Raw genomic sequence first — 22,579 nt, 5'->3', positions numbered from 1 at the left:
ACTGCTTCTGATTCCAGAGGTAGCATTATAGAGTCATCCGTAGCCAGGAAGATCTATGATACCATTGGCACTAGCCATTTGATGCTGCCCATAGTGAACTTCTGGTGTTAATTGGTAGCATTGTTTTTCCCCCCAAGCTCATGGAATCAAGGTTATCTTCGTGACTAAATTGGTTCTGCTGCTCAAATTCTGTAAGTCTATACATACCAAGTGGGGACGCGGGTGGCGCTGTGGGTAAAAGCCTCAGCGCCTAGGGCTTGCCGATCGAAAGGTCGGCGGTTCGAATCCCCGCGGCAGGGTGCGCTCCCGTTGCTCGGTCCCAGCACCTGCCAACCTAGCAGTTCGAAAGCACCTCCGGGTGCAAGTAGATAAATAGGGACCGCTTTCTAGCGGGAAGGTAAACGGCGTTTCCGTGTGCGGCTCTGGCTCGCCAGAGCAGCGATGTCACGCTGGCCACGTGACCCGGAAGTGTCTCCGGACAGCGCTGGCCCCTGGCCTCTTAAGTGAGATGGGCGCACAACCCCAGAGTCTGTCAAGACTGGCCCGTACAGGCAGGGGTACCTTTACCTTTTTATACATACCAAGTAGGGACATGGGTGGCGCTGTGGATTAAGCCACAGAGCCTAGGACCTGCTGCTCAGAAGGTCGGCGGTTTGAATCCCCCAGATGGGGTGTGCTTCCATTGCTCGGTCCGTGCTCCTGCCAACCTAGCAGTTCGAAAGCACATCAAAGTGCAAGTAGATAAATAGGTACCACTCCGGAGGGAAGGTAAACAGCGTTTCCGTGCACTGCTCTGGTTCGCCAGAAGCGGCTTAGTCATGCTGGCCACATGACCCAGAAGCTGTACGCTGGCTCCCTCGGCCAATAAAGCGAGATGAGCGCCGCAACCCCAGAGTCGGTCACGACTGGACCTAATGGTCAGGGGTCCCTTTATGTTTACATACATACCAAGTAATCGTAAACAGCGTTTCCGTGCGCTGCTCTGGTTCGCCAGAAGCGGCTTAGTCATGCTGGCCACATGACCCAGAAGCTGTACGCTGGCTCCCTCGGCCAATAAAGCGAGATGAGCGCCGCAACCCCAGAGTCGGTCACGACTGGACGTAATGGTCAGGGGTCCCTTTATCTTTACATACATACCAAGTAATCAACATAGTCATCTGGCACCAGACACAATAATTCAGAGAGGTCGTAAGGATTTTCAAGTGACCATCCCGTGCTACAGGTATGCTTCAGCATGCCCTGCCCCTCAGGGATAGAGTAATTTCCTTCTGTAGACTTCAGTGTCATTGGGGTGATGATATATGAAGAACAAATGTACCGAGAGGTTATTGGGGCAGGAATCCCCAGTGAGGAGTATGGCTTGCTCTGCCAGGGCTTTCACATTTGCTGGATGTCAGCATGATGCACACATTTCTTCGCAGTTTGATGTGACAGATCTTTGGCAGGATCGCTTCTTTGGAATATAGCCAGTGTTGTCTGTGTGCTTATATCAGTTGCAACCATCTCTGTTCTTTGGAGGTTACCTGCTTAGCATCCTGTGCTATCAGTTCCATGATGGGTAGGTGGAATTCTGCGTCAGAATTAACCTGTGCATGACAAGAGGAGCCTTAACTCTGGCTATTTCCGGCTCAGAGGAGTTTAAAAATGGCTTTGAGGAAATTTATGGGCCAATTAATGGGAAACAGGTGTCATGTGGTGATCTTGAAATGGCACTCCTTTCATAGCTTGGCTGGATTAACGTGGTTGTTATTTTTTTTGTATTTAAAAAATCCCAGTGTAGAAATGAAACCAAGCACTTTAGTTTGTTGCTTTCTTGTTAGAATATTATCACCAGCCAATGGCGGAAGAAGGGTTCAAAGCAACACAAAGTACACAGGGATGTGTGTATGTGTGTGGCACAGCGGAAAGGTTATTCTATGAAGGAAGGCAAAAAACTAAAATTCTTTTTTTTAGTGAAAGGGACATTCAAGCATACTTCCTCATATTAAACACATTTTAAATTCCATTGATTCAGTGGAAGAGTTAGCCCGACAGGCTTAAACATCTCCCACTGGAGTCTATGGAACTTTAAAAGGCTTAACTTATTTATGGGGTTATGTTTAGAGAGCATAGCCCCACATTTTATCCAGGATTCAACCATAGCTGTCAACTTTTCCCTTTTCTTGCGAGGAATCCTATTTGGAATAAGGGAATTGCCCTTTAAAAGAGGGAAAAGTTAACAGCTATGATCCTACTTAAATAAAATGGTATTGGAAGGGTGGATTTAGATGGCCCAGCACCAGATGGCATTATTTCCTTATCTTGGATATGGTTCACATGCAAAGTTACTTGTGTGTAGCGACTGACCGCACTGCGTATGTAACCTTGTGGTGGCCTTGCTACCAAATAAACATGGGCAGGAGGGGTGGGGGTTGTGTGAGGACATTGCAGGATCAGTGTCAGCATGTGGCCTGATGTTACTCACAATTGTCTCTCCCTGTGGATGTAGCCACAACACAACGGGATTTTCAGAGACCATTCTGTGGCGCTGTATGGGTCTGAATCCACCTTGCATTAAAGTGCATAAAGATTTATAAGGCAGTCACCTTTATGAGAACTCTCAATTAAGAGACACATTTTAAAGCCCTGTTGCAGCTTCAGACATGCCTTGTTGATTTCAGGGCATTCTGATTTTTTTTTTGTCATTGTTGTTTTTCATACTGGTTAAATCTGTAATATAATTGTGCATTTTTAATGGCCTGTGAGTTGGGCTGAAATGCTGAAGGAACATGACTGGCTGTTATCTAACAAGCCGGCAGAGGCCCCTGTGCCACTAGAGGGATTCATTGCTTTACGTCCGATGAGTCATAATATTTAAAATTCACAGTGCTGCTCCTGGCTTCAAAGCTCCTCTCTCAGATTGATAGCTCTGGAGCTTGACTCCATTACCAGCAAAGTAAAAAGAAAACCCATTCATTTTCATCTAACAACTTTGGTTTCTCCTCCCCGCTCCTTTTCAGAACAATCTGACAGAACTGAAGTCGTTTGGATCGCCGCCTTCCGCTGTCAGCAATGTCACTGCTGCCGTGATGGTGCTCATGGCTCCCGGCGGAAAGGTGCCCAAGGACAGGACCTGGAAAGCAGCCAAAGTGGCCATGACAAAAGTGGACAGCTTCCTGGATTCCTTGATCCACTTCAACAAAGAGAATATACATGAGAACTGCCTCCGAGCCCTTCAGCCGTATCTGCAGGACCCGGAGTTCGAGCCTGAGCTGGTGACATCTAAGTCCTATGCAGCTGCTGGCCTCTGCTCCTGGGTCATCAACATAGTGCACTTCCATAAAGTGTACTGCGATGTGGAGCCCAAGAGGCAGGCTCTCAACAAAGCTAATGCCGAGCTTGCTGCTGCCCAGGAAAAGCTGGCTAGCATCAAGGCCAAAATTGCAGTAAGTCCAAGGCAGCCTGTAAAACAGGTTTACATTTCTCTTAGCATTGTTCTGTGATGCACTGGGTAGAGTATACGAAGTTGCCTTATACGAGGGCAGGTTATTTTGCCATCTAGCCCAGTAGTGAACCTGGAATCTGCTGAGCGATGTTCCTTTGCCTGTCTCTTGCCAGTAGATGGGCCATTGTGCTGTGCGCTACTCATGGTTATTTAGTATACGAAGTTCATCAAAGTTCAGCGATTTGCTTTTGTAGGCATCTGCATTGCACAAACTACCCATTAACAGTGTGAATCATACAATAATGGAATCATAGAATTGTAGCACCTAGTCCAACCCTATTCAATGCAGGAATATGCACCTTCAACCTTGGAATTATCAGCACCACGCTCTAGGTTTATCTTTGTCATCATATTATGTCATGTCTTTTTTGCTGCTACTACCTGATGCAGACCTATCTGATTTTTGTCTATATTGTGAGATTACAGGGGGTATGTGACTGATAAAGTTGAGTAGTTCACATCAATTGCAAAAATTCTAATTTAATTCTCTTAAGTCCCAATTAAGCTATTACAATGATCTAAATTTACTCATGGCTTTGAGAAGTTGCCGCATTAGCCAGTGGTGAAATCTGTCTTTCAAACTACCCCAGGATTTACATTACATGCAGGAATATAGCCATGAACCTTTGGCCCTTGACACGTCTGTCTGAAACACCTTGGCAGATGGTTGCTTGCAGCTGAATGAATGCTTCTTCAGAAACCCACTAACCTATCTTTCTAGGTTTGTGAGGTGTCAATTCAGAGATCCTTCCTTTATTCCTTTAAGACAAGAGTGGGAACCTCCAGATACTGTTGGATCACAGCTCCCATAATTCTTGACCCTTGGCCATGCTGGCTGGGGCTGATGGGGTTAAAAGAGTTCAGCAGCATCTCAAAGCTTTGAGGAAGTGAGAGGTGAGGCAGGTTCTGTGTCTCCTGCTTTGTTGCATTACCTATTATTCCCATGTTGCAGTAACCAGGGGCTAAGGAAGGTGTGCGCGGTGGGTGCAGGCCTCCCCGGGTGTCACCACTGAGAGGGGTGACAAAATGCTGGGTGCACTCACAGCCTGCAGCGTGCCCGAGCCACGCGTCTCTCCTGGGAGAGATGTGGTGGTTTGGGCGCATGCAGGCTCCATGTTGCCCAAATGGTCTGCCCACTGCCTCTCCCCCCAGCTGTAGGGCAGCTGAGTGGGAGGAGGCAGGCAGACTCTGGAGGCCCCACAGTGGGCCTTGCCCTGGCCCCACCCCTATGGGCGGCTCGCCCTGTCCCTGGGCACATCGCCCCAGGTGCCTGAGCGGCTTCCTCTGCCGCTGGCAGTAACTAGAATTTTAGTTTTACCCCATAGCAGATGCACATTTTCAGAATTTTATGAGATGATGGCATTTGCATTATACATCATTTGCCTGTGCAAAAATAAAAAGTAAAAAAATCTAGCATTGTAATCCACAGTGTATACTGTACATCAAGCTTATTAATAGCTCCCCTTCTGGCTGGTTGCTGTGAGAGAATCACCTACAGGTACAAGGAGCTGTTGCTTTAGTTTCTTTCAGACTATCCATGGACCATGGAAGACTGACAGATTTGTATAGGCAGGCGAGTAAGTTCAGCAGGGGGCAGGTCTAGTTTATTTTCGTAGACTTTCTTACAAGGCTGCTTGGCAGAACAACACTTTGGAAAATGTAAAATGTCTACATAACCTATTTGTCCAGACAATTGATAGTCCTGAGATTTTGAATGTTTCTCTAGTCATTCCCATGAACAGTGACTTGTAATATTTAATCGGAAATATATCCCCTCGAGTTCAAATGTAAGGGCAGTTGGGATTGCTACCTTTGTTCTGTGAGCATAGTTCCACATATGTATATATAATTGGAGCATTCCTGTAGCTGGGAGCCTGGAATAGCCATTCTTTACTATTAGGAGCATTTACATTATGGGTTTGGGCAGAAGTTAGAGATCCATGCACTTGTAAGGAATGAGTACTAAAGTTTGCATGAGTGTAGCCAAGGGAGGGCAGGGAGTGGCAGCTGCCTCACCCCAATCCATAGCTAACCGAGGTTCTGCCCCCCAAACAAAAGGCCTGCCCCCAACAAAAATCCTGGCTACGCCCATGAAAGTTTGCATTAAAGATTTGCTGGATCCAAGCTAACTCTTTTGTACAGTACGTTATGTGACTTTTACTAAGGGATAATGAATCCCTTTGTCAGTTGAAGTTGCCAACCTTTAAACTAGCTTTAAACCGGGGGGAAATCCATTTGTTAGGTATTGCACACTATTGTTAGCAACAGCAACAAAAACATTCATAGGTCATCACCATCTTATACCAAATCAATCTCATAAACACTGAATATATTATATTATAAAAATCATTCCAGCTTCACAACACAGTGTGGTACGGAATTGAAAACTGCTCAGAACTGTCAATTAAAATGTGGTCTTTAATTAGGAAAACCTACCAATCTGTGTCGCAGCATAATTTCTTTACAAATCACAATAAAACTTTCTAGGGTGGTTAAAAACCAATGTAAAATGACTTTGAAATATGGTAACATTGGACAGCTCACAAAGTAATTTCTGTATGCGTTCTTCAGACTTACCCATGTTTGAAAATCTTCAAACTTAATAGCTCCTGCCTAAACCATTTGTAATGTGAGCAGTAATAAACCAAGCTACTTCAAATCCAACCAATTTATTCTTCAGTGTTTTACTTAGAATTTTTGGGTGATGATACAAACCATTCATAACCAAGGGAAGTCTCTAGCTTGATGAATTTTCCTTTTATTGTTAGTCACCTTGAGCAATATTCTGTTGGAAAGGTGCGATGTCAGTATTCTTAGTAAATAAATAATTAAAAACTTATAACCTGCCTATTTTAAGAAGAATTCCAAGGCTCAGTGGGTAAAATAATAACAAAATATTTTTTTAGAAATCCATAGTTCGCCAAATCATTAATTGAAATATTAGCATAAAATCCAATGAGACCACAATAACAGTTACAAAACAGCCATCAGAGGAAACATTCACCTGAAGGAAGGAAGGAAGGAAGGAAGGAGGTGGATAGCAGGAAGGAGAAGTGTGCTGAGTTGGCATGAAGGGAAGGATGGGTGGCAGAGATCAGGGGGAAGTGAAGACAACAGTGGGACTAGTGTGATTTGCCCCATCCCACCCTCCTAGGGGGTACCCTAAGCAGGCAGGGCACTGCCTCACTTTATCCTAATGAGGAACCTCCTCTGCCTCTCCTCTCAGAGTGTTGCATGAATGAAACCCAGCTGAGTGTAAACTGGGATCCAGTGTATAATAAATATATGAAAATGCATGCACATGCTTTCAGAAATGGTGGAAACTTTAATGTGCAGAAGTCACTTTAAATGTTACAGCTCTGGGATTTAATGATAAACAACTTTTGAAAAGGCTGTGTTTTGTATTCCGTGCAGCTATTTGATCAAGTAACTCCAGATGCTACTAAAAGAAGAAGAAGCCCCTTTTTCATATTTGGGTTTATTTCTAGTGTATTGTTCAAGCAGTGTTAAAATGATTTAGAGGCACTTAGCTTTAAGCTGTTTGTGCTGGATGCAGATAAAAATCAATTGTTAACTTCAGTTCTTTTGTCACAGAAGCGAAATGTTTCAATAACTTTGAGAACAGTCTGATTTTGCTTTATAGAGCAGCAGGAAGAAAATGTCATCATATGTGGGCAGTGATTGGATGGCGCTTTCAAAGTCCATTGCCAGACCACTGAAGCATAGCTAAATAGGGCATTTTTGCTTGGGTCGTTGGTCACACCCCTTTCTGTAGCTTTCACACAAACAGCCCTCCACATTTAGGCTGGTAAATAATGTTGATAAAGAAGTATTAAGCCTGGAGACAACAATCTCAAGGGCAGTACGCCTTAACTGGCAAGGAGGCAATTTCCTTTTCTGCTCTGTGTTTTTTGCACAGGGTAGGTCCCAAGATGCAAAGTTGCATAGGAGAAGAAGGAAGTTGGGCAGCTGCAGCTTTTGTCACCCCTGCATAGCAAGCTGAGCCTACCAAAATTCACTTTTCCATGTAAACTGTCAAAGGTACAGGATGCCGCTATCTCCTTAGCAGCTATGTCTAAGGGGTTAAGATTATAATGTATGTTAAGGCACAAATAATGGGGTGAGTTTAAAAAAGGGGTGTATGAGATAAGTTTTGTTAACTGTGGAAGAGGCCAGCTGTTAGAGTGATGGAGAATTCCCTTAAAAACCCCAGGTCAAGCCTAGATCAGCTTGCTTCAAAGAGGCCTGACTTTTGTGCCCCCCCTCCCAGATTCCCCATGGGAGGAGAGGGTTTCAACCATGTTGTTTTCCCCACAGAGTTGGCACCATAGTTGATGCTTCAAGGGGATTCTGTGGGTTTGTGAATTTAAAAGGTCAGACTGGTTCTTCTATTTCCAGCAGCGATGAAATATATAACCTCTGTTAGGTGTGTCTTCTTGAGTAACAGAAGAAAGCCCAGTTCCTTCTGACCAGGGGTGTGTGAATACATAAATTCAAACTGCATCACGTCATGATCTTTAGTTTCTCCTATGGTTTTCTTCTTTTCACACTGCAGCACCTTAACGAGAACCTGGCTAGGCTTACAGCCAAATTTGAGAAGGCCACAGCAGAGAAGCTAAAATGTCAACAGGAAGCCGAAGCCACAGCGAAGACCATCTCCCTTGCAAATCGCCTGGTGAGAATCACTTGATGAGGTTTGGGCCACCATGTGAAGGCCAACTTGTGGGTGGGCATGGGAAGAACTTTGTTTAGTGCTATACGGACAACTAGCTGTGCTTCTGAATCTGAAAGTTTGTCCAGCTCAGAATGAAAGCAAATAGCATACTGGTATGACACCAGACTTGCAGAAGGGAGCAGTTATTCAGCCAGGATATGTATAGCACGTGCCCCTTTCTTATTTATTAGTCTTCCTTTTCTAGGGGAAGTGTTTCCCGGTGTGGAGTACTACTTCAGGGAGAAAAATCAAGTGACAGCTAGGATTCTTGATCTCTCCAAGGAATAGTAGCATGTGAATAGATCAGAAGAACATTGTAGTGAATGCTTTAGTGGTTCTGTGCAAGCGTAGATTCAGCAGTCATTAGTTACTGTGAGCATAAAACTCCTTGACTGCCATATCTGATTGGACTAATGAACTAGCACAATGCACAGTGCGACCATTGCATGTAAAGCCTTGAAACTTTGGGACAACAATCTGGCCCCCATGCCTTTTTTCACTTTTAATCATTCATAGCAGTATATGTCTGTATTGTCTGGTTTTGTGAATGATACATGGCTGTTGGCATAGCAGCCATTCACTAGCTCCAGCTGCTGTGAAATGAAACCTTTAATTTGTGATTTTAATGAGCATATGGGTTTTTAATGAGCACTGTTGCCCTTTATCTTTGCAATAAGTGTCTATTCATGTGTGTAGTTGTAATAGTATTGTGTTGTGCAAAAGGCCTGCCTTGCTTGTTTAACAAGAAGCAAAAAGTAAGGGCTTGCTGGTTGCTTAAAAAAAATATAGCAGTCAGTCGAACTAGTTAGGGACATAATCATATAGAATTACTAGAGCAGCAGTCCTGTACTCACTGACACTGAAGTTTTCCTCTGACTTCAGTAGTGTTCACCCAGAGTAAGAGATATTGCAGCTTATAGTTATGTGTATTAGAAAAGTGATACAGTCTACAAATGCTTTAAATGCTACAAATGCACAGTTGTATTCTAATATTCCAAGCCAGTGTTGTTGGCAAGTACAATGGGTTAAGCCTAGAGTAGTTCATGAAATTCATTATATATTATTTAAGGCCACCCTATAAACTAGTTTATTTCCTACATTACTACTACTACTATTATTAAAATACATCAACAAATTTGTTAATGCACTGGAACATATCTGCCACTAAAGCTTAGAATACTTTCCTGTACCGCCATAAATGATGTCATGGCTAATTTAAACCGAGCACATTCATTCAAAGTCTAGTTTAATTAAAAAGTTTAACATAAAATTTCATACAGATAAATGCTGCATCCGAGAATAATTAAGGTAAGCGGCAAGCGGCTAATAGGAGACACTTTTCCCGTCATGCTTTTCCAACACAAGTATCAAACCATTCTGCATTTTCACCAGCAAGTGGAGCTAGTCATTTCCACATTCCTACTTGTGTTTATTTACAGAGGATTGAGAGTTTAGCTTTGAGGCTGTTACCAAAGAAGTCACTCTTAGAGAAGCCAATTAAAAAGTGAAAAAAGGAAAAGAACAATAACAACTAATTAGCATGGAGGGTGATCTCTTAATTAAGATGGAAACTGGTAAAATGAAAGATTTTGCTTTATAGCACAGATGTGGGATGTTTTTCAATCTTAGACTTTCTATTTTTAAGTTGACCTCTTGTCCTGCCTGGCATCTGTGTATGATTTATGCACTTTTGGACTAATTTGGTAAAAATGAGGGTACTTGCACCCCAAGCACAGCAGAAACTCAGATGACTTACAGTAATTTCCCTTGCAAACATGTGGAGGGGAAGCCAGTCTGAGCTTGCCATGGTAAGCGGAAGTGGAATATCGGAGATGAAAATCACTTTTCCTCTTCTCACGGTGGCCAACCAAATACCTATGGCATTATTTTTGCATTTCTGGAAGCAGATGAAAAACGTGCATTTCAACACTTCTTGCCACAAGGCATTCCAGTTTGTTGTTGTAAACTTGCATATGTAATTCATCCAGTTTATATTTAACAAGGTTGAGGTGGGGTGATATATGGAACTGTATTTTGATGAGGACAGTGTTGTGTGGACACTATGAAAAACTTGCATGCATAAGCAGCACCAAGCCCACAATAAACTGCTGTGTGGAAGCACCATTAATTTGTAGTTCTTTCTCTCCCCGCCCCCAGTCTTCAAGATGACTCATGATTTTTTATTGGTGCACCTGTCTCAGGAAATGATTATCTATTTGGGAATATTCCTCTTTTCTTTATGTGTTTACCTTGCTTGGAATAGTAAAATTAGAGATACTCATTTCAATTAACATTTGTTTTGTTCTTTTGATTTAAAACAAACAGACAACCTGCCAATGGTGCAGTAATTTAGGAAATCTTGTAATGCTAAATATCTTCTCCTGCCAGCACTTTCCACCTTCAAAATAGATCTCTCACAATTGTAACAAAATTAGCATGTTATTTTTGTATTTATTGTCTTATATGCCTGATCTCACATTCTGTTCTGTTTTCTCCAAATAAATCTTTTTGTTGCTGTTTAGGATTACTCTTTCATTTAGTATTTATTCTTATACTCTGACCTATCAGTGCTGCAGCTTCTCCTTCCTTAATTTCTTTTCCACTGAAAAGTGCCCGATAGCAGTGGTCATGTTTTTAAAAACAAAATAAAATTGTTTTAAAACAATTGACCCACAACCCAAAAATTGACCCACAACCCAACAGCATCAGCTAAGATTATAAAAGGTTTGAGAAAATAAAAAAGGTTTTAGAATTGCCTGCCTTGAAGATGATGTTCTCTAAGTGATAGATGCCACAGAAAAAGACATTAATTGAACATTAGCAGTGCATATAATAAGGCCTCAATTTATTGATCTCAAAGAACAAATGGATTTATGTACCACACTATTTGGATGTAATATTTCTGAAGAAAGTAATGGTGAAGTTGGGAAGACCCTGGCTTCAACTAGGGCGCAGGTTTCTCAACAATTCCAGGTATTTTTTTGTGTAATGTGAACCAAGATTTACATAATTTTACTGTGTTAATCAAATACAAAGAACGACATTACTGAAAAAGCTTGAAGCGACTTGAAGTGTTCGGTAAAATGGCTGTTTCGATTAAGAGAACTCAGACTATTTTTTAGACAGACATATTTCAGTTATTGCAGTAAAATAAATATGCAAAAGGTGAGTTAATAATGTTTTCCAAAATGCAATTTGAATACTTCGTAGAAAGCTCTGAGAGATAAATATTATAATTAGAAAAAATATTAAATAGATGGTTTCCCATGGCCTGTGCAGCCATTAGGCAGAGTGAAGCCTACACCTCAGGTGGCAGAAATCTCCAAGGTGGTGTTTCTGCAGGCACTCCACCAGAGAAGCGGCACAGGCATTTCAGGCAAGATCTCTGAAATCACATGACATCTTGCAGAGTGCATGAGATCTCTCACGATTTCAGCATGATTTCACCCAAAATTGGCACTGATACTGGCGGCAGACATGGCAGTGGCAGGGCAGGACGGCACTTCCCATTTTGCCTCAAGTCGCAAAGCCGGATGTGCTGCTCCTGTGGTTTCCTGTAACAGATACCGTTCTCCTCAGAAAAGACTCCTTTGTCTATTTATTCAGAAAAAGCTTAAAAGGTTTTAACCAGGCATTTTCAATCTGACTATAAACTTATATGGTGGAGTAATAGCATATTACTCACATTTACCTCTGGGTAACATTATTTTCTCTGACTTAAAATCCCATCAGGGCTGAGTCCCAGTGTGAGAAGCATGCTAGTTCAACTAGGCCCAGACCATTGGTCAATTTCTGAGGCCAGGGTCGGTTGGGAGAATTGTTCCTCAAACTTTCCTTTCCTGACCTAAGCAAAATCTAAACAAAAAACTCCAAAAAGAAGGGCACAAAGATGAAAAATGGCTATAAGCTCCTTACTGCATCCCTCTTCACCAACAGCAGTTTTGTGAAACAGGACTTCTTAGGTTGCCAGTATAGACATCTTGCTTACTCCCAACCAGTACCTTGTAAGAGGCCTGCACTCCTAAGAATGAAAAATCTCCGAAGCCAGAATTTATTCCACGAGCTTTAATTGTGTGGTTTGTTTTCCACTGCTCATTCTAGGTTGGGGGCCTAGCCTCTGAAAATGTGAGGTGGGCTGAATCAGTGAAAGACTTCAAGCAGCAAGAGAGTGCACTGTGTGGAGATGTCTTACTGATAACTGCATTCGTCTCTTACTTGGGTTACTTCAGCAAGAAATACAGGCAGGACCTAATGGACAGCGTATGGAAACCATACTTGCGCCAGCTAAAAGTGAGCACAAGATAACTGTCACATTTTCAGATGCATCTCTGCTTTCCAATCTGAGCTTTTGTTCTGTCATGAGCTTGAAATCAAAGGCAGGCTATACAGTGGTACCTCGGGTTATGTACTTAATTCGTTCCGGAGGTCCATACTTAAGCCGAAACTGTTCTTAACCTGAAGCACCACTTTAGCTAATGGGGCCTCCTGCTGCTGCCACTCCGCCGGAGCACGATTTCTGTTCTCATCCTGAAGCAAAGTTCTTAACCTGAAGCACTATTTCTGGGTTAGCGGAGTCTGTAACCTGAAGCGTATGTAACCTCAGGTACCACTGTAATTGTGTTGGAACCAGGTTTAGAATGGACTTTTGAAAGTGCTGCACCCTGTTGCTGACCATGACATTTGGGAAACGTTTGTTATTATTTACCCAGATAGCTTTGAATTAATAGGTTGTGAATGTCCACAATATACACACAGAGAGAGCTTTTGGATCTTCCATTTTTGTTTGCTTCTGTCTGCTATTCCCTCTAAAATGCCAAACAATCCTTAAAAAAGCATTTCTATATAATTTATTATTATATTGCTCCTGTCTTTAGATATATGATATACCCTTAGGGATTCTAGTTCCAAGCCTTCTGGGTAAGCAAACTTGCTCTAGGGTCGCCTGGTGTATACAAGTCTTTCTGGAACTGTGAATGCTGCCTTGCAGCATCACAGCAGACTTGTGAATGTGTTAATTACATTCTGCAAAAGTACAAGGTGTAATCTGATCCTGTTCTATCAAGCTGTCAGTTTAACCTGCCCCAGGCCTCATTCTTTGAGGTTTTTGTGTCATTGCTTGTTGTTGTTTTTGTACACAAAAGGATGTATTGAAGTAGAAGAGGGAGGGGTTGCCAATGAGCTAATTTATCTTAGCCCAGGGATGGGGAACTTGTGGCTACAGATGTTGTTGGACTCCTAGATGTTTCAAATGTTGATGCTCCCAAATCTGCAGTCCAACGTTACCTTGAGGGCCACAAGTTTCTGATCCCTGATTTAGTCCATGATTCCTTGATAAAATTGTGAAAACTTAGCTTAGCTGTATTTCTACTGATGTTCTCCTCCCCTATATTCTAAGACTAAAGTTTGAAAACAGTAAATGCAGCATGTTCTTTCCCCATTGGCTCAGATACAAGAAGGGCAAAACAGAAACCACTACACAAACCAGTTGTGTTTAAACCTTATGGTTTCAGCTTAGAAGTACATTTCTCTTAAAGAAATTTGGTGGTTGCAATATCTAGAAACTCTGTAACTTGGCTAGCTGGGGACCCTTATGCATCCAGTTAAGAGAAGCATTCCATATCACTCTCAAAAGGTGGGACATGAGGGCAGAATCCATGGCACAAAAATATCTAATCCTCTGCAGAAAGCTTTGAATATTGTATTTATCACCAGATGGTAACCCCTTCAAAGCTGTGTTCCCTTTGGGTGACTATCCTGTAGCCAGGATAGTGGAATGTTGAATGTAGAAAATATATCTAGCTTTGACCAACCATTCAGTTCCTAGGAAATGAAGACAGGACCCTTGCTTCCACTTCAGCTGTGTGGGCTGATTCACATTTTGGAGGGCAAGGCATACGTCAATGGGGCAAGGTTTATCCTGCATTTAATTAGTTTTAAATTTGGAAAATACCTTCTTGAATCTTGGGGCTTTTACACAAATTTTTCACTTTAAAATAAATATACACTTGTATGAAGACATATACATAAAAATGTGACGCATTGTTGAATAATACATGCACATGACTGCTGGCAGCGTTTTGAAGATCAAATGGGTGTGGCTTGAAAAGCTTGAGAACAATGATCCCAAGGGGTAATTACGTCCTGGAACTGATGCTGCAAGGCAGAGGTTTTCAACCATATTGAGGCCACGGCTCCCTTAACCAACTACATTCTTTTTGCGGCACCCCTGTGGGGCTCAGGAGCCCAGTTATGTCACCCCTTGCCTGCAGAGCTGGCAGCCTCTCACCCTTTTTCAGACACCCTTTCTTGTGGAGTGTGCCCCCAGCCTCCTCTCCCCTCTCCTTGTTAGTCCTTTGGGCAGCTGCCATTCCTGGTCTCTGAGCTGTCCCCCCACCCACCCCAAAGACAAATGCCTCTCAGAGGCACCATTCATCTGGGGAGCTTGTAGCCAGGTCTGCTGCAATAAACAGCTGTGCAAGCCTTTGCGAGACAGAGACGTGAGAGGGCGTCAGAGGAGGGAAAGAAAGAGGGACAGAGGCCAGTGTTGCCTGTGGCACCCCGACCATCATTCAAGGCACCCCAGGATGACATGGCACACTGTTTGAAAACCACTGTTGTAAGGGGTTCCACGTGGTGGTTGTTTGGTTTGGATGGTGCACACAACGGTGAGTTTGGTATCTATATGGAGTACTCCTTTGCCCAAGCTGGGTTTTTTTCCATTGATGGTTAGGAGGCAGAAAATACCGTATTCCCCTTACTCCAGTTTCCGTGATGCAGCAGGAAATTTGAAATCCCTCTTGTGCCTCTCAGTCTTTCACCTAAAGGTTTTACCGTATACAGTCTTAAGAAATTGCAGGTGATAGTAGAGACTTGCTGTTAAATAATAGAAAAAGCAGTATTAATTCAGCTTGCTGGTACTTGGAGTACATAGGTGTTTACTGTTCATCTGCAAGTTGTGTGCCTTTTGCTGTCCTAGGTTGCAATCCCGTTGACTCCATCTTTGGATCCTCTGATGATGCTGACTGATGATGCTGACATAGCAGCCTGGCAGAATGAAGGGCTACCGGCTGACCGCATGTCCACTGAAAATGCTACAATCCTCAGCAACTGCGAGCGCTGGCCGCTCATGGTTGACCCCCAGCTCCAGGGCATCAAGTGGATCAAAACCAAGTATGGTGAAGCTCTCCGAGTGACCCGGATTGGGCAGAAAGGGTGAGCAGGCAGGACCATGCAAAGCTGCAGCTGGAAAAAAGCAAAACCTGATGTGTTCAATTGCAGTGTCAGATTTGATGTATATTCTGCTTCAGACTAAAGATCGTAGGAGGCAATTACGTTTGGAAGGAAAGCACTCCAATTTTGCAGCTATGTAGAACTTTTGTGTATTAACCTGCCTTTTTCATTACCAAGATTATAGAGATTTCTGATTAAATGGGGAGGAGCTGTGCAGAACTTGGCATGGTTGCCATAGAAACGTCACTGAAACTGTGAATGTATTGAGGAGGAGGAGAATGAAGGAGGTTTGGCTGCACTCTGGGTACCAGCTGGCTGTGCGTCACACTGCAGTTCTTCAGCGCTGAGCATTTGGTCTCTTGTTCTGTTGCTTCACCTCTGATATTTGGCCTTTAAGACTCAGGCCTCATGGACAGCCGTCTTCCAGGTTGCAATGTTGCAAGTTTTCAATAGGAAGAGGTCCAGGGGTGGGGTGATAAAATAGAACTGTTATAGTCCACTTCTCTGAGGATTCTTAAGGAATTGTCTTTCACAGATCTTTCGAAAGACTTAGGAAACAATTCAAAGACAGGCAAAGCACACATGAGAAGCCATTTTTTTGTCTTCTGCGCGTGTTGTCTTGTCAAATGAAGAGGGTCAGTTTAGCAGAACTCTCACAGGTTATGATAATGAAGCAGCAATTTCACAAGGAAATCACCATGTTTGCATGTTCTGTTAATATGTGTGTTTGATAAAATGCATCCAAGTAAACAATTTCTGTTGGTTAATTTGGTAAAAGGAAAAATAGATATGGTATAATGATAAAAGGAGAATTCCCTGGGTGCCTAGATCCAGGTCTGTAGTAAGTAATCTTTGGTGGGAGAGCCCCAGCAGAGATTTAAAATCTCAAAGCATTCAGCAAAGTTAAGCATGGAAGTATAGACTGATAGACCTTTAAAATATCCCTTCCAAAGTTCCTCACTTTCCTTAGCATAGAAAGAGACCACACGTTTGGTAAGTTAAAAATGGCTTACTTACAAACTCTTTAAAAGTTATATTAATATGCTTTTCCATAGAGCAGCAAGAAAAGACAGGCAGTATGACTTAGGTTCCAAAATGGTAAATGTTTCTAAATTATTTGTATAGAAACACAAAGATAACTTGCTGAAGTCATGTGGTCTAAGCTTGGAGCATTCAGTTTAGACCTCCTTAATGGTAGGGTTCACATGATGGAAGTGAGAGAACAAAGCGTTTGGTAACCCTTCCTACAAAGGTGAGGGGGAGTGGCGTAGTTAAGCCTGGCAGGAAGTCTGTCTTATTTACGGTATTTATTTATTTAATCTTTGTAGCATCATTTATCCATAGGTCTCAGGGCAGTTCACAACATAAAAATACAACATAAAAACACAAAACACGTTAACCCCATTTATTCATTCATTAGATTTAAGCATACTGATTTATCAGTCTTAAACAAGACTGATTTATCCCACAACTTCATCCCATAAATTCAAGAACAAATCATTCAGCAGATTACAAAAAGCTGTCCAGTGCTTGCAAGTTTGTTTTTTGTTTGTTTCTTGTAAGTCCTCTTCAGGGACTTATTTTTTTATGGTCATACCCAAATAAGGCAAAAGTCAAGATTCCCTCTGTTAGAGCAGTCATTTATCTTTAAATTATCAGTACACTCCACTCCCCCCAAGTAGCATTCCAGTTTTGGCCATTATTGTTTAATTCAAAAGGTTTCTCTTTTACTTTTCTCATCTAACACACTTTGGCCAGCAAGAACCCTGGGAAAATAGAGAGAGATCTGAATCTGGTTGCAGAAGGGATTGTACATAACAAAATAAAGTGTCCCAGAAAAACACATTGCGCATAGAGAATCTGGGGCATGACTGTATCCCCAAACGTTTTGCTTACAGGTGCTGATCACTCTGTGGATCCTATGAATTTAATTAAACTTTGTGCCTCTAATATGCTTTCCTTTTAGCAAGTGAAACGCTACCCCATGCTGCTTGACCAGCATAATCATGCATACATAGTGCAGACACTTCGTTCGCTTTCTTTTACTCTCAATGCCTCCCCCCGCCATATAACCAGTATTAACATATTTAAACCACCGAGTTTACTCTGCTTCTCCCACTCTTTCCCTTATGAAGGCAAATGTTCCTTGCTTTAAAAGTCTGTGTGGGTTATTGCTGCATATGTCACCCTGGTACCATCTTTCCTAGGTATCTGGATATGATAGAGCAGGCTCTTGCTGCTGGTGAAGTTGTTCTGATTGAGAACTTGGAAGAATCTGTTGACCCAGTTCTAGGTCCATTGCTTGGCCGTGAGACAATAAAAAAAGGAAGGTAAGATGGTGAATCAGAAGGCTCCTCATCTGTGGTTGTCAAGTTCTGGATGACGGGAAAGCTTGTGTGTTGTCTGACAGGAGCTGCTGTCGATTCTGTGGGCAAGATGTGTGCAAGTTCTGGTGAACTTTCCTAGAGGCCACCAGGGGAAATTATTCTCCAAGCCCAAATTTCAGGAACCAAAACATTGTAATGGTTGAGTTAGGTGGACCTTCTCAATAATGGTTCAACAGTGATGGGGTGTGCCCCCTCCCCCAGGAGATGGTGTCTCATAGTCAAGTTGGAGGCATCTTTTAAAATACTTTTGTTGCAGCAGCTTTTGAAAAATGGTGTTCTGAGTGATAAGAAAAAAATAATCCAGCAGGCCATTACTTTTATATCAAGGGGTTCTATTTTAAATATTTGTTTTATTATTAGGTCTAGTGAGTATTGGGAAAGGGTTCACTATAGAATAATAAAAATAACAGCAGTCACACATAGAAGACTCAGATGTGGTTTGCTGTACTCTTAATTAGAAGAGGCAAGTCAAATAAAGCAAAGCCTCATGGACTTGATAGAAGAATAAAAAAGCAAATCCTTTTATATTAAAGTAATGAAAAATGCTCTTATTTGACAAGCTTCTTCATTCTGATATTCAGCTGTCATCCCTCCTTTTTCTTTTGCTACACTCCTGTCTTTTCTGTTCTTGGTTTATTTCCTCTGGTCCTTCCACAACATTCCTCTGTCACTGAAGTGGAGATGTTACAAGCCATGACACCAGTCTATGTGCCTAGCCATTAAAGTATATTCTTGTGGAGTCCTGATCATAAAGTCATTTATGGTGACAACTATACCACGGCCACCATGTCCGAAGTGGCCTGTGTGACAGATGTCCTTGAGGTGTCCTGCAGACTCCCTTATTGAAAAAGTCATGCTTTTTAATTCTGAGAAGTACAGTGCATTCTTATCTTCATACTACTGAACACCTTTCATTTCATAGTGATATAGCGTTGCTTTAAAATAGTCATTTCACTTCAATTTGGCACTTCTGTTTATTTCGCCTAAAGGTCAAGAATAGCATTTTCACATCATGACTTAGGAAAAACCCATTCCCACAACCTTATATGTATATATATGCAACTTGTGGGAGAGACATTGAAGATAGATGAGGACTCTTGTTTTCCTTTCAGGTGCATTAAAATTGGAGATAAAGAGTGTGAGTTCAACCCCAATTTCCGACTGATTCTCCACACCAAGCTTGCAAACCCCCATTACCAGCCGGAAATGCAGGCACAGTGCACCCTCATCAACTTCACCGTGACTCGGGATGGCCTGGAAGACCAGTTGCTGGCAGCAGTTGTCAGTATGGAGAGGCCTGACCTGGAAGAACTAAAGGTAAGTTGCAAGCTGGCTGCAAGCCTAAAATGAAACCTTTTCCCATTGAGCCTTCCTCTACAAAATGAATTTTGTACAGTTAAAATGTACTTCCCGCTGTTCATGACACCCAATTGGAAGCCAAAGACAAAAAAAAAAACAAACCCCCACGTACTCCACAGGCCAACACATATACTTTCTTTTCTTGCTCCCCACTCAAATGCAGTGGCATGCATGCATACATGTGCATCCTTCGTAGTTGGCCAGAAGAGAAAGTGGGGGTTGGCAGAAGGGTCAAGAAGAGAAATATGCCTGGAGATGGTGGGAGGCGGCAGTGAACAGTAGGAAACCAGGAGGAGAATGTGTGAGAAAGAAGGAGGAGTTAGGCATTGAGCTGGCTGGTGGCTATGCATATAGTTTTCTTTTTGATGTGAGGGAGTACAGACTCTCTTCTGGGTGGAAAAACCCCCAACTTGAGGGAGTAACATCGTAGGAGGTGAGAGACTATTTTCCTGTGGGTTTTCTTCGGTGACCAGGCAGCAAGCAGTAACAGACAGTGTGGCTGTTTTGGCCCAGACCACATTCTGAGGGCATTGCCATTTTTTCTTGGCCTCTTCTCCCTGTCCTGCTTCCATGTGAAGTGACAGCACTGCAGAGGCCTTTCACAACCTGGCCTCATTTCACCTCTCCCCTCAAGCAGCATTGAGGCACTGCAGAGGCCTTCCTTGACCTGCCTCTGGCCTCATTCCCCCTCCCAGGAGCTGCCCTATGCAGACTGGCCTGTCTCCATTGCAAACAGCATCTGTGCTGGCTGCAAAATCTGAACGGTCCCTCTACTCATGCTCATTCACTCATTGAAAAAGGCCACTAGTCAATCTCAATGCCCTCTGTCTGTTGGTGCTCCTCATTCCACTACACAGTGTTTGGTGTGTTGGTGGCAGTTGTGCCCTTTCCTCCCGCAACCCCAACAGCAGCCAGACAGCTGGTGGGAGGGCACTGTTTGCAGAGGCACTTCATATATTTATTTAGAGCATTTGTTCCCTGCTGCTCAGCCAAAAAGTCTCCCAGGGTGGCTTACATACAAGACACTTGAATAAAGTAGACAGAGTCCAGAGAGAAAAGCCTGGCAAAAGTTAACTGAATGAAACAGAATATAGCTTCATCAGGAAGCTTTTGTCTTTTTGCAAGGCCTTGCATGGCAGCATGCAACTAAACATCCAGAAGAAAGCTGCCACGCAGCTAGGCAGCCAGTGCATGCTGCAGTAATCTCAATGAAGATAATGGCAGCTCCCTTGGTTGCTAAGCAGCACCTCCCCACCCCCCACCACAACCCTTGGTTAGTTGAGTTACTGACAACAGAAGTTACCTCTAGATTACACACTGAATAATATCTGCTATTGTACTTCCAACTGGAGAACAGCACTCTTGCTAGGCCAGCACTGCAGCCCACAAAAAAAATATTCAGGGTTCCGCAGATTGGGGCTCAGACTTCTCCTGGGCTACCCAGTAACAACACTTGCAGTAAGGTTTTCTTTCAGTGGCAGAGCCAAAACTCTGAATGTTCTGCCCACTGAGGAAATTTAAATGCTTTTAGAAAGAACGTGAAGGCATATCTTTTACATCAAGCTTTTGGAGGTGAGGGGAGATGCAAGCTGAGAGCTCTTTTGTTATGTGCTGTTTATATTGTATTTATGTTTAAATTGGTTTCAGAAATATGTGTCAGTGTGTTTTAATATGTTGTACAGCACCTGATGACTGTAGGGTGAAGGGCAGTATAAAAATACCTAAATGAACATAATAAATAAATTTCCAGCACAGATTGCTCCCTTTGCTGGGAGAGTTTCCATGCCACAGGCATGTCCCCTTAAAATGTCTGGAGATGGCATGAAAATTATGCATATAACAGTGGCAATTGGTATATGTTTCAACCCAATGGTGTTGAGCAGGTATTTTGGGTAGCCTCCCTGTGGTGGCCATAATATGTAGACCAGTTGTAAACAAATTCCCATTGGTTTTAATATCTGTGAATCATATACCTAAATAGTTATGAATCACTCACTTAATTAACTGCTAGGTAAAAATAGTAGCAGAACATATTGAGGGGGTTGGTTATCAAGTTGCTTAGAGTATAGCGTACTGATATAAAAGCATCCATCTTAGACTTCTCTGAACAAAGGCCCTTAAAAAAATCCGACAAGTAGCCAAAGAGTCAAATGCTTCCTTGAATGGGGGGGGGGGAAGCTTCCTGTTGAAAAATGTGACCTTATTTGTTGTTTAATATTCAGACTTCTTATAAATTTTATGGTGGCATCTTCATGGCTTGTCCACTGAAAATCTATCAAGGATATAAAATTGTTATAATCTTGACAAGGCAGCTTGTAAATTTAAAATATGAATCACAGTAAAAAGCTGGGCCAGTATATGATATTATGATTTGGTTTGGGACTTTTTTGGCCCGAGGACTGTGCTGCCTCATATACAACCTTCCAGAGGCCACATGCCAGTGGCAAAAGTGTGCAGAGGAATGAGTGTGCTTCTTACCTTTGTACAGGATGCTACATTCCTGCTGCACAAAAGTTGGAGGTTTCTACACACGAATCTCTCTGTCCAGACAAGTGTGTTGTTGTTATTCAGTGTTGTGCCCCCCCTCTATGTGGGTGGGTGGGCACAAGAGAAACACAGAGAGAGAGAGAGAGAGAAAGATAGTGGCTGGGGAAACTCAGCCAGGTGGGCAGGGTATAAATAATATATTATTATTATTATTATTATTATTATTATTATTATTGTTGTTGTTGTTGTTGTTGGTGGTGGTGGTTTTGTGGAAATGTCTACAGAAAAAATACCCTGCTGCTGGTGTTAGGAAAATGCTGGCTGTGGAAATCAAGGCATTAATGTATTTTGTGTTTTGTGGGGGGGGGGTCTGTACCTCTTTACAGTCTGATCTCACAAAGCAGCAGAATGGATTCAAAATAACTTTGAAAACTTTGGAAGACAACTTGCTGTCCCGCCTCTCTTCTGCCTCAGGGAACTTCCTAGGGGATACAGCTCTAGTGGAAAATCTAGAAGTCACCAAACAGACAGCTGCAGAAATAGAAGAAAAGGTAAAAATGCAAACTGGGTCTGGGTGGATATGCAGGGAACGACCCCTGCGTATGCATTTTGTCTTAAGAGCTAGGAAGTTCATTAAAAATTTTAAAATGTATCTTAGGTCATCTTGTTCTGCTTGGAGACTAGAAATCATTAGGAGGCCACACACACTTCTGTTCTGGTCAAGTCTAGGAATCTTCCTGCTTCAGAATAGATGGGCATTAAATGGGCAATTCAAAGTGAAGTACAAATAGCAGTATCCAATGTAAAGACCATAAAACTTTAGCACTGTAATAAGATGCCTTAAACCATTCCAGTTTAATACCAAGGCTTTTTATTTAACTTCAGTTAAATCAACATGCATTACATTAACTCAATTAA

The 22,579-nt window shown here is 42.5% G+C and overlaps 1 protein-coding gene across 6 annotated transcripts in view; it reads left to right on the top strand.

The window, feature by feature from the left end:
* DNAH9 (dynein axonemal heavy chain 9) overlaps positions 1-22,579 on the top strand; it is a 220,452-nt gene that overhangs the window by 117,845 nt on the left and 80,028 nt on the right. For 5 of the 6 annotated variants that reach the window (XR_008328846.1, XR_008328847.1, XM_053376206.1 and 2 more), the window contains 7 exons: positions 3,000-3,425; positions 8,040-8,159; positions 12,300-12,488; positions 15,175-15,410; positions 17,636-17,758; positions 18,928-19,132; positions 22,048-22,212. Coding sequence is in view for 4 of the 6 variants with exons in the window: in XM_053376206.1 (XP_053232181.1) it covers positions 3,000-3,425; positions 8,040-8,159; positions 12,300-12,488; positions 15,175-15,410; positions 17,636-17,758; positions 18,928-19,132; positions 22,048-22,212 (1,464 nt within the window). In the remaining 2 variants the exon portion in view is untranslated. Of the gene's footprint in view, positions 1-2,999; positions 3,426-7,442; positions 7,526-8,039; positions 8,160-12,299; positions 12,489-15,174; positions 15,411-17,635; positions 17,759-18,927; positions 19,133-22,047; positions 22,213-22,579 lie in introns of those variants that run through there. The other variant, XM_053376209.1, reaches the window with a different exon arrangement.

This window comes from Podarcis raffonei, chromosome 2 (genome assembly GCF_027172205.1).
Source record: "Podarcis raffonei isolate rPodRaf1 chromosome 2, rPodRaf1.pri, whole genome shotgun sequence".
Taxonomy (NCBI): Eukaryota; Metazoa; Chordata; class Lepidosauria; order Squamata; family Lacertidae; genus Podarcis; species Podarcis raffonei.
The sequence above is the reverse complement of the archived record's forward strand: the minus strand, read 5'-3'. Positions and strand labels throughout refer to the sequence as shown.